This window comes from Macaca fascicularis, chromosome 5 (assembly GCF_037993035.2).
Source record: "Macaca fascicularis isolate 582-1 chromosome 5, T2T-MFA8v1.1".
In the NCBI taxonomy this organism is placed as follows: domain Eukaryota; kingdom Metazoa; phylum Chordata; class Mammalia; order Primates; family Cercopithecidae; genus Macaca; species Macaca fascicularis.
The window spans coordinates 177,057,933-177,075,033 of NC_088379.1; the positions used below are offsets into that span (position 1 = coordinate 177,057,933).

At 34.7% G+C, this 17,101-nt stretch overlaps 1 protein-coding gene across 2 annotated transcripts in view; it reads left to right on the top strand.

Moving 5' to 3' along the window:
• GALNTL6 (polypeptide N-acetylgalactosaminyltransferase like 6) overlaps positions 1 to 17,101 on the top strand; it is a 1,202,623-nt gene that overhangs the window by 468,840 nt on the left and 716,682 nt on the right. For both annotated transcript variants that reach the window (XM_015451034.4, XM_015451035.4), the window contains one exon: positions 13,377 to 13,515. In XM_015451034.4, the coding sequence (XP_015306520.2) occupies positions 13,377 to 13,515 (139 nt within the window). The remainder of the gene's footprint in view (positions 1 to 13,376; positions 13,516 to 17,101) is intronic.

The window sequence follows — 17,101 nt, forward strand, 5'->3', positions numbered from 1 at the left end:
TCTTTTAAAGCAAACACCAATACTTATGTCATAAAAGATCTAACTAGAACTAATGGGAATGACCTAGTTAAACCACAGGAAACACCAGCACTGACCTATGTTCTGCATAGTCACTGTGCTGAACTGGTCATATTGCCTATAAGGGAAAGAGGTCCAGATGGCTACTTATTCTCACTCCCACTTGCACAGGATATAAAATATTAGCAATACATCTGTATAAATTAAAAATATATTATAAATATATTACTATAGCAAACATTCTGCATAAATTAAACTGAAGTAGATTAAACACAAGAATGCACATAGTGATCACAGCATAATACACTTCCTTAAACTTACTTTCAACATTTGTGATATCTAAAAGCCATGACCATTCCAGGGTCTCTGTTAATACTTAACTATGGTCATTTTTTTTTTTTCTTGAACTCATTTAGGATCACAGTCTCTATATTTTCCTTATCATATAGTAAAATGCAATTTCATTCGTCTTCTTACAATGCTACAAATAAGGGATTATAAAATTATTTTATTAGTGTTTTACTTCTTTATTGAAAGAAGTTGATCAAAAGGCATATATCTCCAAATTTTGCCTTTTCTCTTGTAGTTTTCTTTTCTAATCATTTTTATTTTGATGCTTTTAATCTATTTTGCCCCTTTACCAATGCCTTCTTTATTTTCTTTAAATTCTTTTTACTTTCTTTGATAGTTTTTAGTATCAACTTCTCATGCTTCAAATGACATGTAAAATACTTCATTGATTATTGTGTTGCCCATTTTCTTAGATGTAGTTAAAAATGTTCAATCCATGACATTCTGACAGTTTGCAATTTTTACTCTAAGGAAGATGCTAACAGACCAAGTGAGACGCATTTGGCAGTAGTATCCCATTTCGTTTGAGTTCATAAAACAAGGGTGGGGGCAGGGGTATCACTTTGTGAGGAATGCAATGCATGGGAACTGAATCAAGCACTTCTTGGGAATAAATGAGGATAGGAGGGGGAGAGAGAAAACACAGAAATTCCACAGTACATAAATTACAGATATTTTTAATAGACTAAAAGAAAACACTTTATCATTAGTCCTTGATGACTGTAAAAACTTTGTAATTTTATCTGTATAAGCAGAACCCATATTTGCTAGTGATGAATGAAATTAAATAAGGTTCAGCATGATTAAAATGTTAATGTTTAATATTTAACAGGATTTCTCCTGCATTGTCTCAGACAAGAAATATTTTTCATGATAATTTGGAGAATAACTACAAAAATAAAAGCTTTTCAGAAGCCGACATGGAAAGCTGAAAAAAGATAGAATACTAAGATTTCTATACAACATGTGTATTTTAAACATGACCAATTATTGATTTCATTCATAGCAAATTCTTAACATCCATGTGTACATATAGATTTATATTTTTAAAATGTATAAATTCAGCATGAATATAAACATTTTAACTCTTATTCTAAATAAATATTAAATAGTGCTTTTGTTTAATATAAAAATGTGAGTTATCTCCAGGTACTAGGCACATTAGCAAACTATATCTAAAAATGAAGAGCTGGGCGTGGTGGCTCATGTCTGTAATCCTAGCACTTTGGGAGGCCAAGGCAGGCGGATCACCTGAGGTCAGGAGTTCAAGACCAGCCTGGCCAACATGGCGAAACTCTGTTTCTACTAAAAATACAAAAAAAAAAAATTAGCCAGGCATGGTAGCGGGCACATGGAATCACGGCTACTGGCGGGACTCAGGCAGGAGAATCTCTTGAATTCAGGAGGTGGAGGTTGCAGTGAGCCAAGATCACACCAGTGCACTCAAGCATGGGCAACAGAGTGAGACTCCATCTCAGAAAAATGAAAGAGGTGCCACAATCAGAAAATTGAGAGTGAGTATATCAACAATGACTAGTTATTATCCCCTCATGGTTACACCGTTTTGTTTTGTTTTTGTAACTAGCTAGTTCTGGTTTACTCTATAACCAAATATGTGTAGTTTTAATTTTCTTCAGCTATATTCTTATTCTTTAATACTGCCTTGGATTTGTAGGTACTGTGCATTTTTCAAATACATTTTTAATTCATCTCCTCAATCTCACGATACACAACACTGCCCACCCCGCCCCCCCCACACAGGTCTACCCACCACCATTGTCACCACTACCAATGGCAACAATACAAAAACAAACAGAAATACATAGACCATCATTAGTAACAATCTTGGCAGATTAGTAAGTTAATTTTTATACTTTAAAATTTTGTAGGAAGTTTTGTACACACTTATGTTATCTAAAATAATATGTTTCATTTTTTCTTAACTGTATACATATATATAGCTTTTATTTTTTTCTTGCCTTATATCACTTGACAGTATCAATAGATAGTATCGATAGGGTTCAGTTGTATAGAAGTATTGATGCTTGACATTATTATGTTTCTAACCTCAGGGGGAAAGTGTTCACTATTTCATCAATGATGTATGGCATTTGCTGTATTTTCACTGTGGCTACCCTTTGTCAAATTCATGAAAGTTCCCTTCTATTCCTAGGTTTCTGAAAATTTTCATTATGAATGTTTATCAACTTTTACTCCAATGAATATTTTGCCTATACTGAGATAACATTAAGACCTATATTTTATTCTGTTCGTGTGGTGAACTAGGTATTGATTGATTTTGAATGTTAAGCCAACGTTGTATTTCTGGAATAAATTTCTATTGGTCGTGCTATATTATATTTTAAAATATTGGTAGATTAAATTTGCTAATATTTTGTTAAGGGTTTCTCCACCTGTATGAGAGACATAAATCTGTAGCATTCCTTTCTCACAATGCTCTTACCTGGCTTTGATATCAGATCCACGCTGGCAAGAAAATAAAAATAAGTTCCTCTGTTTTCTAAAAAATTTGTGTAATATTACTGTTTCTTACTTTAATGTCAGAAAAATTCATCAGAGTGTTCACCTAGGCCTGGAGTTTTCAACTTTTAAAAATAGATATAGGAGGCCGGGCGTGGTGGCTCACACCTGTAATCCCAGCACTTTGGGAGGCCAAGGCGGGCGGATCACGAGCAGGAGATCAAGACCATCCTGGTTAATACGGTGAAACCCTGTCTCTACTAAAAATACAAAAAATTATCCGGGCGAGGTGGCGGGCACCTGTAGTCCCAGCTACTCCGGAGGCTGAGGCAGGAGAATGGCGTGAACCCGGGAGGCGGAGCTTGCAGTGAGCCGAGATCGCGCCACTGCACTCCAGCCTGGGTGACAGAGCGAGACTCCATTTCAAAAAAATAAAAAAATAGATATAGGACTATTTTGATATTAAATTTCTTCTTGTTAATCTTGGTAACTTTTTTTTTAAAAGAAGGAATCTATTCATTTAAGTGTGGCTATTTGTTTTCTATATGTCTTATTTGTTATAAAATCCTCGATTCATCCTTTTTCTGCTTTTTTTGTTACACAAACAGGATTTTTATTACTTCATTTCTCTTTATTGTTAGGCTTTATATTAAACATTCTTGTGCTACTTTAAACTTTTTTTTTAATTTATTTTTATTTTTATTTATTTATTTTTTTTTGAGACCGAGTCTCACTCTGTCATCCGGGCTAGAGTGCAGTGATGCGATTTCGGCTCACTACAACCTCTGCTGCCCAGGTTCACGCGATTCTCCTGCCTCAGCCTCCCGAGTAACTGGGATTACAGGTGCCTGCCACTGTGCCCAGCTAATTTTTGTAGCTTTAGTGGAGACGGGGTTTCACCATCTTGGCCAGGCTGGTCTTGAACTCGTGACCTCGTGATCCACCTGTCTCGGCCTCCCAACGTGCTAGGATTACAGGCGTGAGCCACCGTGTCCGACGTTACCCTAGAGATTTCAGTATGGGTTATTAAGTTATTACACTTCACTCTAATTAAGATGTACCACTTCCAGAATAAGGCAACCCCAACAATTTACTACCTTTCTGGTTATGTCTCTTACTACTCCACCTTATAAAAAACCACACTCTTGCCATACCAAACCCTAGTTGGTATTCCTAATCTCCCTATATGCACTCACCTCTCAGTACCATGTTGTGATGCTTGTTTTCTGCCTGCCTACCCATTGCCTTTAAAAAAGTAAACTGTATAAATTGTATTGTGTATATTTAAGGCTCACAGCATAATGTTATGGGACACACATAGATTGTAAAATGATTACTATAGTGAAGCAGATTAACATATGTATTATCTCAATTACTTTTGTTTGTGTCACAACAGCAGATAAAATCTACTTATTTATCCAAACTCCCTAATACAATACCATTTTATTAAGTTAATCCTTATGTACACTAGAGCCCTAAACTTGTTTATCTTACATATGTGCTGTTTTATATCTTTTGACTTACATCTCCCTGTTTCCCACCCGCCCTCACTCCCCTGCCTCTTCCCAAGAATGAAACAGTAGTTACTGTCTGTTTATCGGTCCCATCTCATTGTGATAAATCCTTTGTCTGCCTCATAGTACAAAGTGCATTAATTCTTTTCTCCATTCCTTTCACAGGGGAACAAATCACTATACTAGTGATTTCTCACCCAAAGACAGAAAGACACAGTCCCAGCTCTCAATGCTCTTGTAGGTTATTAAAATACATTTTAAATCACAGTATTCTGGGTTTTTTTCTCTCAAACTTGATATTAAAGTTAATAACTGTGGTGTTCCTCATTTCATCCCCAGACCTTGTCACAGAATAGGTACTTAATATGTGCTTTTGAATAAATGAATGAATATCTTTCTTCATTTCCCCCGAGTAATAAGCCCAAATTTTTAGCACCTCATTTTCATATGGCACTCACAAAATATGTGTGGTGTACCTGTTATGTGGCAGTCACTCTTCTAGCTGCTGGGGACATTACAATGAAGATCAAAAAGTTCCTGCTTCTGCGGAGCATACATCCCAGTGGGAACATTAGTCAGTTAACAGGTGCAAACATAAATGTAGAATAGTAACTAATAGATGGGGGGAAAAAAAGCAAGTTTGGGAACTAGGTCCTGATGTCCTGGGGATGCTGGTTTAATTGTGTTAATTATGAAAAATTTCTCCAAAAAATCATATATGAGCAGAGGTCTGACTATAAAAATTCTTGAGTGTTTCAACTGCTTATGCTCAAGATTCCTCAGAAAAAGTGTAAAAACACTGATTTAAGTTTTTCTTGTATTCTACTTAGTTGTAAGAAATAGTTAAAATACTTTGAATTGTCATCAGCAGGTTTTTTTTTTTCTCCTTCTGACATAAACCTACTTTATCTCTCAGTATTCCATCTTATGAGATCTCTATTTAGATCAATTTTATTATGTTCCAAACAGGATTTTCAACAGCCCTGTCTGTACAAATTCATTCACCCCCATTTCTTCTTATGTAAAGTCTCCCTAGCCCCATACTTAACACAAAAACTATTTTAATTCTCTACTCTTCTTCCAATTTGAGCTGAAATCTCACTTTTCCTAATTGGAGTTTCCAGTTTATACAAAGTTCATTAGTTTGCCACAATTTTGAAACTCTTCTAGGGCTTATTGTTTAGTTCATTCAATTCCACAAATATGTTACCACCTCACAATTGCTGGTTTGTAAGTTTTCCCTATATCTTTTCAATCATAGAATATTTCTAGCTGTTTCAGGCCTGGGGTTATACTATCCATATTTTCAATTTCCCTACCCAGTGGTGCACATAGTAGATGATCAATAAACACATCAAAAATTGGTAGGCATGCCAATGTACAAGACTGCCATACTAAATAAAATGTCATTTAGCTGGGGAAAAAATGCCAGGTACACAATGAGAAAATTAACATAAATTTCATGTTAAGTATCTACTATCTGCCTTGAGTATACATAGTATCAAAGATATATTTGTAAGACAGCAGTTTTTCTGCTTAATACACATACATTTAAATGTAATATTTAATTTGTATATTTTGATTATTTAAAACATCTCACATACCTTTCATACTATTTTGAACAGCAGATGGTATACTAAGTCTCATATTTAAAGAAAGATGCTGAATTGATTTTATATTTGATAATAGTAAATTATATTATAAATTTTAGTGTTGAAATAGGTGTAGCAATAGAGAAATAACCACTGTTAAAACATCTGAATATTATCATAAATATTCGAACATACATTTTTTTTTTGTTTAGAGTCTTCTACTTTATTTTGTTTTGTTGTTTGCAAAAGCAATGTAAAACTGTATGAGACAATATAGACCATGATGCTCTACCTATTAGAACTTAAGATGAGTTGATAGAATTTTCAATAAAAACTGCTGGCTTTGTGTATAAAAATGTACCATTTTAAATCCTATTCTCACAACTGCAAAGAAGGAATGTCTAGTACGCCATAATTGGTGACTCATGAGTTTTGTTTTATACCTTTAGAGAATCATTCATTCATTTAAAAAGCTTTATCTCATGAGATTCATCACTCTGAACACCAAATTGATGTACAAATAAAATAAATTTCCCTTTAATTGACAAATGTTCTAATGAATGGGTAGCTTTAAATTTTTATTTTGTAGTCTTAGAAGTGACTAAATCTAAAGGCTCAGCTCTAAAAATAACTGTTTTGTACAGTTATTTTTTAAAAGAACTTCTTTTAATGTTTTAAAAGAAGCTTTGGGTGGATGTATACATTTTACTTAGGGCATATGAATTTAAAAATAAAAATATGTTGACCGGGAGCGGTGACTCATGCCTGTAATCTCAGCACTTTGGGAGGCCTACCTGGGAAAATCACCTGAGGCCAGAAGTTCAAGACCAGCCTGGGTAATGTGGCGAAACCCTGTCTCTACTAAAAATACAAAAATTAGCTGGGCATGATGGCAGGTGCCTGTAATCCTAGCTACTCGGGAGGCTGAGGCAGGAGAATCGCTTGAACTTGGAAGGTGTAGCTTGCAGTGAGCCGAGATCACGACGCTGCACTCCAGCCTGGGTGACAGAGCAAAACTCCGTCTCCAATAAATAAATAAATAAATAAATAAATAAATAAATAAATAAGTTGAAGAAAGGAAAGGCTACTTTACAGTAAAATTTTCTTTTTTTATTATTTGCATAGTTTTGGGAAAAACATTTACATGGATACATTTTTTAGTGGTGACTTCTGAGATTTGGGTGTACCCATCACCTGAGCAGTGTACACTGTCCCCAATGTGTAGTCTTTTATCCTTTACCCTTCCCCCTGAGTGCCCAGAGTCCATAATATTATTCTTATGCTTTTGTTTCCTCATATCATAGCTCCCACTTATAAGTGAGAACATATGATGTTTGATTTTCCACTCCTGAGTTACTTCACCTAAAATGATGGTCTCCAACTCCATCCAGGTTGCTGCAAATGCCATTATTTCATTCCTTTTTTTTGGCTAAGTAGTATTCCATGGTATGTATATGCCACATTTTCTTTATACACTCATTGTTTAATGGGCATTTAGGCTGGTTCCATATTTTTGCAATTGTGAATTGTGCTGTTATAAACATGCATATGTAAGTGTCTTTTTCTTATAATGACTTCTTTCCCTCTGAGTAGATACCCAGTAGTGGGCTTGTGAATCAAATGGTAGTTCTACTTTTAGTTCTTTAAAAAATTTCCATACTGTTTTCCATAGTGGTTGTACTAGTTTACATTCCCACTAGCAGTGTAAAAGTGTTCATTTTAAATCACATCCACACCAACATCCACTATTTTATGATTTTTAAATTATGGCCATTTTTGCAGGAGTAAGATGGTATCACATTATGGTTTTTTTTTTTTTTTTTTTTTTTTTTTTTTTTTTTTTTTTGAGACGGAGTCTCGCTCTGTCACCCAGGCTGGAGTGCAGTGGCCGGATCTCAGCTCACTGCAAGCTCCGCCTCCCGGGTTCCCGCCATTCTCCTGTCTCAGCCTCCCGAGTAGCTGGGACTACAGGCGCCCGCCACCTCGCCCGGCTAAGTTTTTGTATTTTTAGTAGAGACGGGGTTTCACTGTGTTACCCAGGATGGTCTCGATCTCCTGACCTCGTGATCCGCCCGTCTCGGCCTCCCAAAGTGCTGGGATTACAGGCTTGAGCCACCGCGCCCGGCCCACATTATGGTTTTAATTTGGATTTCCTTCATAATTAGTGATGCTGAGCACTTTTTCATATGTTTGTTGGCCATTTATATATCTTCTTTGGAGAATTGTCTATTCATGTCCTTAGCCCACCTTTTGATGGAATTTTTTTTTTCTTGCTGATTTGAGTTCCTTGTAGTTTCTGGATGTTAGTCCTTTGTCAGATGTATAGTTTATGAAGATGCTTTCCCACTCTGTTGGTTGTCTGTTTACACTGCTGATTATATCTTTTCCTGCACAGAAACTTTTGAGTTTAATTAAGTCCCATCTATTTATCTTTGTTTTTCTTGCATTTGCTTTGGGGTTCTTGGTCATGTAGTCTTTGCCTAAGCCAATGTCTAGAAGGCTTTTTCTGATTTTATCTTCTAGAATTTTTATGATTTTAGGTCTGAGATTTAAGTTTTTGATCCATCTTGAATTGATTTTTGTATAAATTGAGTGATGAGGATCCAGTTTTGTTCTTCTGTATGTAGCTTGCCAATTATTCCAGCACGATTTATTGAATAGGGTGTCCTTTCTCTACTTTGTATTTTTGTTCACTTTGTCAAAAATCAGTGGGCTATAAGTATTTGCTTTTATTTCTGGGCTCTCTATTCTGTTCCAGTGGTGTACTTGCCTGTTTTTATACCAATATCGTGCTGTTTTGATAACTATAGCCTTGTAGTATAATTTGAAGTCTGGTAATGTGATGCCTCCAGATTTGTTCTTTTTTCTTATTCTTGCTTTGGTTATGTGGGATCTTTTTTGGTTCCATATGAATTTTAGGATTACTTTTTCTAGTTCTGTGAAGAGTTATGATAGCGTTTTGATTGGAATTGCATTAAATGTATAGATTGCTTTTGGTAGTATAGACATTTTCACAATATTGATTATACCCATCCATAAACATGGGATGTGTTTTCATTTGTTTGTGTCATCAGTCACTTCTTTCAGTGGTGTTTTGTAGTTTTCCTTGTAGAAATATTTCACCTTCTTGGTTAGGTATATTCCCAAGGTTTTTTTTTTTTTTTTTTTTTTTTTTTTTTATTGGCTCTTGTAACAGTGGTTAAGTTGTTGATTTGATTCTCAGCTTAGTCACTGTTGGTACACAGCAGTGTTACTGATTTGTATTCATTGATTTTGTATACTGAAACCTTACCGAATTCATTTATCAGTAAATGAATTTTTATTGATAAAATTAATTGGATTTAATAAAATAAAATATTTGCAACCTATGTAATTAACAAAAATATAAAATAGTATGTACAAAACAAAAATTATTTTTAAAAATGCTTGAACAATCATTTCACAGTGAAAGAAATACAAATGATAAAAATATAAGAAATTATTAATTCATAGTAATCAAGAAATGTCAAATTAAAATATGAAATATATATATTTTACTGATGAAGTTGGAAATGTACAGTGTGTCTCAGGATGTGTCAAAACCATTATACGTACTTTAGAGATATCTCAGTAATTCCATTTCTAGGAATTTATGCTTCTCTTTCAAAAATGCATAACTGTGAAAAGTAAAGATGTTCATTGTAATGGGAAATCAGTAAATGAACTTTTACTGATAAATGAATTCAGTAAACTAGTAAACTAGGAGCTTTTTGGATGAGTCTTTAGGGTTTTCATGGTCCATGATTTTATCATTGGTGACCATGACAATTTGACTTCCTCTTTACCAATTTGGATGCCCCTTATTTCTTTCTCTTGTCTGATTGCCCTGGCTAGGACTTCCAGTACTATGTTGAAAAGAAGTGGTGAAAGTGGGCATCCTTGTTTTGTTCCAGTTCTCAGGGGAATGCTTTGAACTCCGCAACTCCCCACGCCCCATTCAATATAATGTTGCCTGTGGGTTTGTCATAAATGGCTTTTATTACCTTGAGGTGTGTCCCCTCTATGCCTATTTTACTGAGAGTTTTCATCATAAAGGGACACTGGATTTTGTCAGATGCTTTTTCTGCATCTATTGAGATAATCATATGATTTTTGTTTTTAATTCTGTCTATGTGGTGTATCACATTTATTGACTTGCACCTGGCATAAAATTTTCTTTTTAAATAGGATTTATGGAATTACATAGAGCTAGTTAAAACCACAGACTATATAAGTCAAAGAGACCTTACAGCTAATTTTGTCATTAATGGAAGGAAGATTTATGTCTTTTGAACATTTCCCCACGTTATATGGCTAATTTGTAACTATGGAAGTGCTAGTGAACATTAGTCTCTCTTTTATTTATTTACGTGTAACTTAGGTAGCACAATGTTTATGCCAAGATGTAACTGTGTCGGGTTAAAAAATTTATATGAAGTAATTTAACAGAATACTTTGTACATTACAGATGCTCAATAACTAGCTGTAATAGACATGAAATTTCTCACTGATTTATTTTCCATTTAGGTTGAAAAGTAATAAGTGACATTTTCTCCTAAGAAATCAAACAGGGAGGAAAAGAAGAAGTTTTCTTTTTTGTTTTTGGTTTTGGTTTTTTAAGGCCAAATGTCATTTAAACATATTGTTTCTTTTCCTTTGATTGGAGAGGTTTTCAGTCTGCTTTGTGAGAATATAATTTCTTATCAATCCCCAGCCATTTGATCTTGACGGTCAGCACTATTGAATTTAAGGGCAGTAGTAGTAAGAAACTAAGAAAAGAAAGATGCCTTTTTTCTGAGGAATCACTGATATGGAAACCAAATTTCCTAACAAAATCTTCAATTCTAGTAATACAAAATGAATAACATGTTTGTAAATCAAGGTTACTACAGTGAAAAATATAAAAATCTCTAAAGATTTTTAAAAAGTGTTTTTTAAACTTCCATATCCTATTAATGAATAAACACCTTGTTTTAAAGGGTACTAGAAATATTCTTTCTTAAATGATGAGTTATAAATACATATTATTAGACACTCAAACACATACACATACAAATACATATTAATTACTCAGCTTAAATCTATAATACTTAACAATTGTATTAAAGTCAAGACCAGAGTAAATGTCTGTTAAAAATTATTTATTGTTAACTATATAATTAGATAAGAAATTGTGAGTTATGAAGAAAGAGGAGGCAAAATATTATTTGAAATAAACATTGTGTATCTGTAAAACACTAGTTTTTAAAAGTTATTTAAAAAATAGTTCAGTATGGTGTCTGAATAAGAAGTATAAAAATATATAATTTTAGTGTGTGCCATTTAGAAAAATGTAATGAAAGAAAGGATACTACACATAATGCAACGAAGACAAAAACACATCTACAAAAATTTACCAAAAATTGCATAGGACTAAAAGAATGAAAATTGTGCCGGGCGCGGTGGCTCACGCCTGTAATCCCAGCACTTTGGGAGGCCGAGGCGTTCGGATCACAAGGTCAGGAGATCGAGACCACAGTGAAACCCCGTCTCTACTAAAAATACAAAAAATTAGCCGGGCGCGGTTGTGGGCGCCTGTAGTCCCAGCTACTCGGGAGGCTGAGGCAGGAGAATGGCGTGAACCCGGGAGGCGGAGCTTGCAGTGAGCCGAGATCGCGCCACTGCACTCCAGCCTGGGCGACAGAGCGAGACTCCGTCTCAAAAAAAAAAAAAAAGAATGAAAATTGTATAAAATGCCACTGAGGTCCCAGGGCAGAACACTTGAAAAACAGCTGATACATATAAAAATATCAATTATATAAGAATGAACCAGAAAATCTAATGTAATCTAAAAAACAAAATTCAGAAAGGCCATTTTATTAAACAGTTCACACAGAAAAGTAAACATGTTATTAGTTGGAAAAAGAATACAGCAAGAAATGGCTTTGTATACATTAAAAGAGGTTACTACTATGATGTTTCCAGTGCAAGCATTGGCATAACAGTGAAATGCCATGGTAATTTTTAAATATGCACGAGCAAGTGTACAAAATTTTGTATGTAGTGTTTTAAAGCAGGGAAGAAAAAAGCAACTTACTCAATACTTTTTTTCTTTTTTTTAATGACAGAGTCTCATTCTGTCACGCATGCTGGAGAGCAGTGGCCCAGTCTTGGCTTACTGCAACCTCTGCCTTCTGGGTTCAAGCGATTTTCATTCCTCAGTCTCCCCAGTAGCTGGGATTACAAGTGTGTGCCACCACGCCTGGCTAATTCTTGTATTTTTAGTAGAGACAGCATTTCGCCAGGTTGGCCAGGCAGGTCTCAAACTCAGCCTCGGGTGATCAGCGTGCCTTGGCCTCCCAAAGTGCTGGAATTACAGACTTGAGCCACTGTGACCAACCTCAATAAACGGTATTTCTATAACTGCCTGAACTTTTGTTTTGAAAAAAATAAAAATTATATTTATCTCACTTCTCACACCAAAACATATTCCGGATGTTTCAAAAATTTTAATAGCTAAAATACAACTCTGAGTTTTTAAATGGATACTAAAAATGATATTGGACTAGGGAAGATCTTCTTTGTAAATATGTAAAATATAAAATGAGAAATTATAAAAGAAAAAAATAAAATCTGGATTAAAAAATTAATTAGATTTAATAAAATAAAATATTTGCAGCATATATAATTAACAAAAATATAAAATAGTATGTAAAAAAAACAAAAGTTGTTTTTAAAAATGCTTGAACAGTCATTTCACAGTAAAAGAAATACCAATGATAAAAATATAAGGAATTATTAATTCATAGTAATCAAGAAATGTCAAATTAAAATATGAGGAATATATATTTTACTGATGAAGTTGGAAATTTACAATGTGTCTCAGGATGTGTCAAAACTCTTATAAGTACTTTAAAGATATCTCAGTAATTCCATTTCTAGGAATTTATGCTTCCCTTTCAAAAATGCATAACTGTGAAAAGCAAAGATTTTCCTTGTAATGGGAAAATTAGAAATAAAAGTATGTTTTCAGTGGAATGGTGTAAATTGGAATACAATCAAATAACATCAAGTATTGGAAGTAAATGTAAAGTATACAATTATTCTGGTAAAAGTCAAATTACAAATCAGTATATGTATTAGAATCTGCATACAATATTAATAAACATACACTAAAAATTTTGGCAGTGGTTCTGCAATGTGAGATTACACTTTCTACTTCTGTGTTGTTTGCTTTTTATATTGAGTATATTTCGCTTACCTAAAGGCAATTAAAATAAAATAATATAATAAAATCTTAGTACTAGCTCCTTCTGCAGAGCACAGCAATAGGTAATGATACACATTCCAGTCTTCATATCTGTTCTAGAAGATAAAATGGCTTTTAGAGAGATGATAATCTCATTTTGTTTTCTCCTGCTAGGGAAAGGTGAACATGGGAAACCTTACCCCCTTACTGAAGAGGACCATGATGACTCAGCTTACAGGGAAAATGGTTTTAATATTTTCGTCAGCAACAATATTGCGCTGGAGAGGTCTCTGCCAGATATTCGTCATGCTAAGTGAGTATCAGCACATCAGTGATCAGGTTGGGGTTTTTTTTGGTTTGTTTGTTTTGTCCTTTGATTGTTTTTTTAAATGTGTATCGCTGTGAGATATGTAACCAAATATTTTATCCCAATAATTTTGATAAAACTCATATTGCATCATCTTAAATATACTTGATCTAAATTGGAGTAACCATTAAAATTTCAAAATAATTCTGAAAAATATTAAATACAAATTTTTGTTGACTGTGTTAACTCATTAAAATGAAATACTTTAAGACGATATCCATACTTTAAACTTTTGATCATGTAAATTACAAAGCAAATATTTTTTGCTGGTTATTAGAGCTACAGAACTGTCTACATGTGCATGTCTTCTATGAACTTAATTCTCACCCCAGATAGATTTAGTGCCATGGTTGTTGCATTTTCATAAAGAATACCCTAAATGAATGCATCCATAATCCAAAAGTAATAAGTAATGAGGCCGGGCGCAGTGGCTCAAGCCTGTAATCCCAGCACTTTGGGAGGCCGAGACGGGTGGATCATGAGGTCAGGAGATCGAGACCATCCTGGCTAACCTGGTGAAACCCCGTCTCTACTAAAAAATACAAAAAAAAAAAAAAAAAAAACTAGCCGGCGAGGTGGCGGGCGCCTGTAGTCCCAGCTACTTGGGAGGCTGAGGCATGAGAATGGCATAAACCCGGGAGGCGGAGCTTGCAGTGAGCTGAGATCTGGCCACTGCACTACAGCCCGGGCAACAGAGCGAGACTCCATCTCAAAAAAAAAAAACAGTACTGATTGTTGGTTCAATTTCCTGTCACTTTCTGAACTTGATCTAAAGTAGCTTGTCTATTGACAGGGAGTTCAGTTTGTATTGAATTGTAACTGCATATTATAGTTTAAATTATAGTACTATATATACTTACCCAAAATCCATCTTTTCTCTACCCACCCCCATCTACCTCTAACATCACTTACTGTACTTTTCATTTTACTGTGTTATCGTTTATCTGATAGCATAAACAATGCAAAGGATACCAAGAATATGGAAAGTGATAAAAATTTGGAATGTGGTATTGGCACATGTATCTGATAAATCTATCTAACTGTTCTAATACAGCTATCCTTCCACCCACAACAACCCAACAAGTTTCCTTTGGAAACCCTGGTGTGAGAAAGAGAAAAGGAAATAAAAACCAGGGCAACTAATTAAAATAAGAATTAGAAATCTAAGTTAAACTAGTAATTTAAAGCAAATAAAACTCCTTAACTTTGTGCAAAGATAATTGACCCTTTAGAAAAATATCAGTACATTATGGTTTGAAAAACTATTTTCTAGTTGCCATTTTGTATCTTTAGAAATTTATTTAAAATTATGAAGTAATTACTGTTTTTCTCCTCATGTTTTATATGAAGTTGCATTTCCCAATATAGTTAAACAGAGGACTAATGTGAAGAACAAATCATTTTTTTCCTAAATTGAGTGCTTTATATATTGACGCAGGCCTTTTAACCAGACAAATTATCCCCAGGTTACCTGAAATTATCTACAGTAATTCTCACTGACCAAGAACATTTCTAGTTATGAGAAATTTTAATACCTAATTGCACATAATCAAAGATGCATTAAATTGCATTGTTGGCATAATAAATATGCTAAGAGAATAATTTCTATCTATCCAGTTCCTCCCTGCGCCCACACTTTGGAGTTGCCCAGGCTAGAGTGCAGTGGCATGATCTCGGCTCACTGCAAGCTCTGCCTCCTGGATTCACACCATTCTCCTGCCTCAGCCTCCTCAGTAGCTGGGACTACAGTGGTCCGCCACCACGCCCAGCTAATTTTTTGTATTTTTAGTAGAGACGGGGTTTCACCATGTTAGCCAGGATGGTCTCGATCTCCTGGCCTTGTGATCTGCCCGCCTCAGCCTCTCAAAGTGCTGGGATTACAGGCATGAGCCACTGGGCCTAGCCCCCACCCCCACACTTCTAATCTCAATCTCTTAATGTGTATTCAAGTAGAAATAATGACAAGTTTAGAAACAGTGCAGAAAATCACTGAAGTCAAAAGAAGGCAGTTATTCCCATTCTTCTCAAAGACTATTTTTAGTGTGGTCACCATCTTTTAAGAAAAGATCTTTTCATGTAATAATGGGGAAAAAAAATGGAAAGATATAAAATTCTGAAATTTTTATTAGGGTCACTGAATTTACAGTATGAGGAAAGCACTATAATAAATGTTACAGAAGAAAAATATGGCCAAAATATAATCTGTGATAATATTCCAACTTAGTTACTAAGGCTGGATATTTAATAGGACAAGTGGTCATATAGTAAGAAAAAAAAGAAAAAAATATGAAAAACAAATAACAACAGCAACAACAAAAACCTTGAGAGGGTTTGAAATGGATAAAAAGAAAGTGTTAAGCCTGATACTACCAAGAATAAAGTTGACTTTGGTGAGGTCAGTATTTGACTCCTAGCAATGCTGGAAGAGGAGTCTGATGTCACCTCTGATTTTACCAGTGCTCCACCTGCAGGAAACCGAGAGCCAAAGAATGTCTTACAGGTTCCCATTGTTTAAAGTATTATGCTTTTGATTTCATCTGTGCTTCACCAAAGGCAGGTACATTTATCCACAAGAGTATGCAGCTCTGTGTAAGTGCTCTTTGAAATTATAAGATCAACTTGTGACATATTTCAGTATTATCTATTTAACTAGGCTGAAAGTGATGGACCATAGCGTTTTTATATTGACACAATCTATAGAACAGAATGCAAACTTTGTATGACTTTTAAAATAAAACATAACAGTTCTAAGAAACTTTTCCTTTTCAGTAAGCCAACTGAAACTACAGTCTCAGAGTGCTAGCAGGGAAGAGTTTATTTTTCTTTATTCTAGGATTTTGCAATGGAAGATATGGGGACTCCTATCTTGACATTTAACTGAACTCGAACTTATTCTAAAGCATACAAGCCGGACTTATGCCATGTGATAAACTATGTTGGCCACTCCCTGTATATTTAAGTGCTCTGCACTCTTTCATATTCTCATATTTAGTTTAAAAAAATCATGGTTTTATATGTTTTGATATGTAGTGCGCATTCTAGTTCACTATGAAGAATATTTAAGACGAGTTATTCCAGAAATCCTAATGCATAGGTATTTTTTAAAGAAATTTCCTGATTCATTTCTTCTTCACTAGTATAAAAATAAACTGCTTTTTTGGCTTTCTTATTTCCAAATCAGCACTATATATCCTTAATTGCAAGCCATAGATGAAAGACAGTATATTGGCATGTGTGCAATAACTTGATCAGTATTGGGGGAAACCCCATCCCCGATATTTAATGTGGGTTCTTTTCTATTTCCCTAAGCATTGACTGGTCTGAGAAATAAAGGGAAAGAGTACAAAAGAGAGAAATTTTAAAGCTTGGTGTCCGGGAGAGACATCACATGTCCGCAGGTTCCGTGATGCTCCCTGAGTCGTAAAACCAGCAAGTTTTTATTAGTGATTTTCAAAAGGGGAGGGAGTGTACGAATAGGGTGTGAGTCACAGAGATCACATGCTTCACAAGGTAATAAAGTGTCACAAAGCAA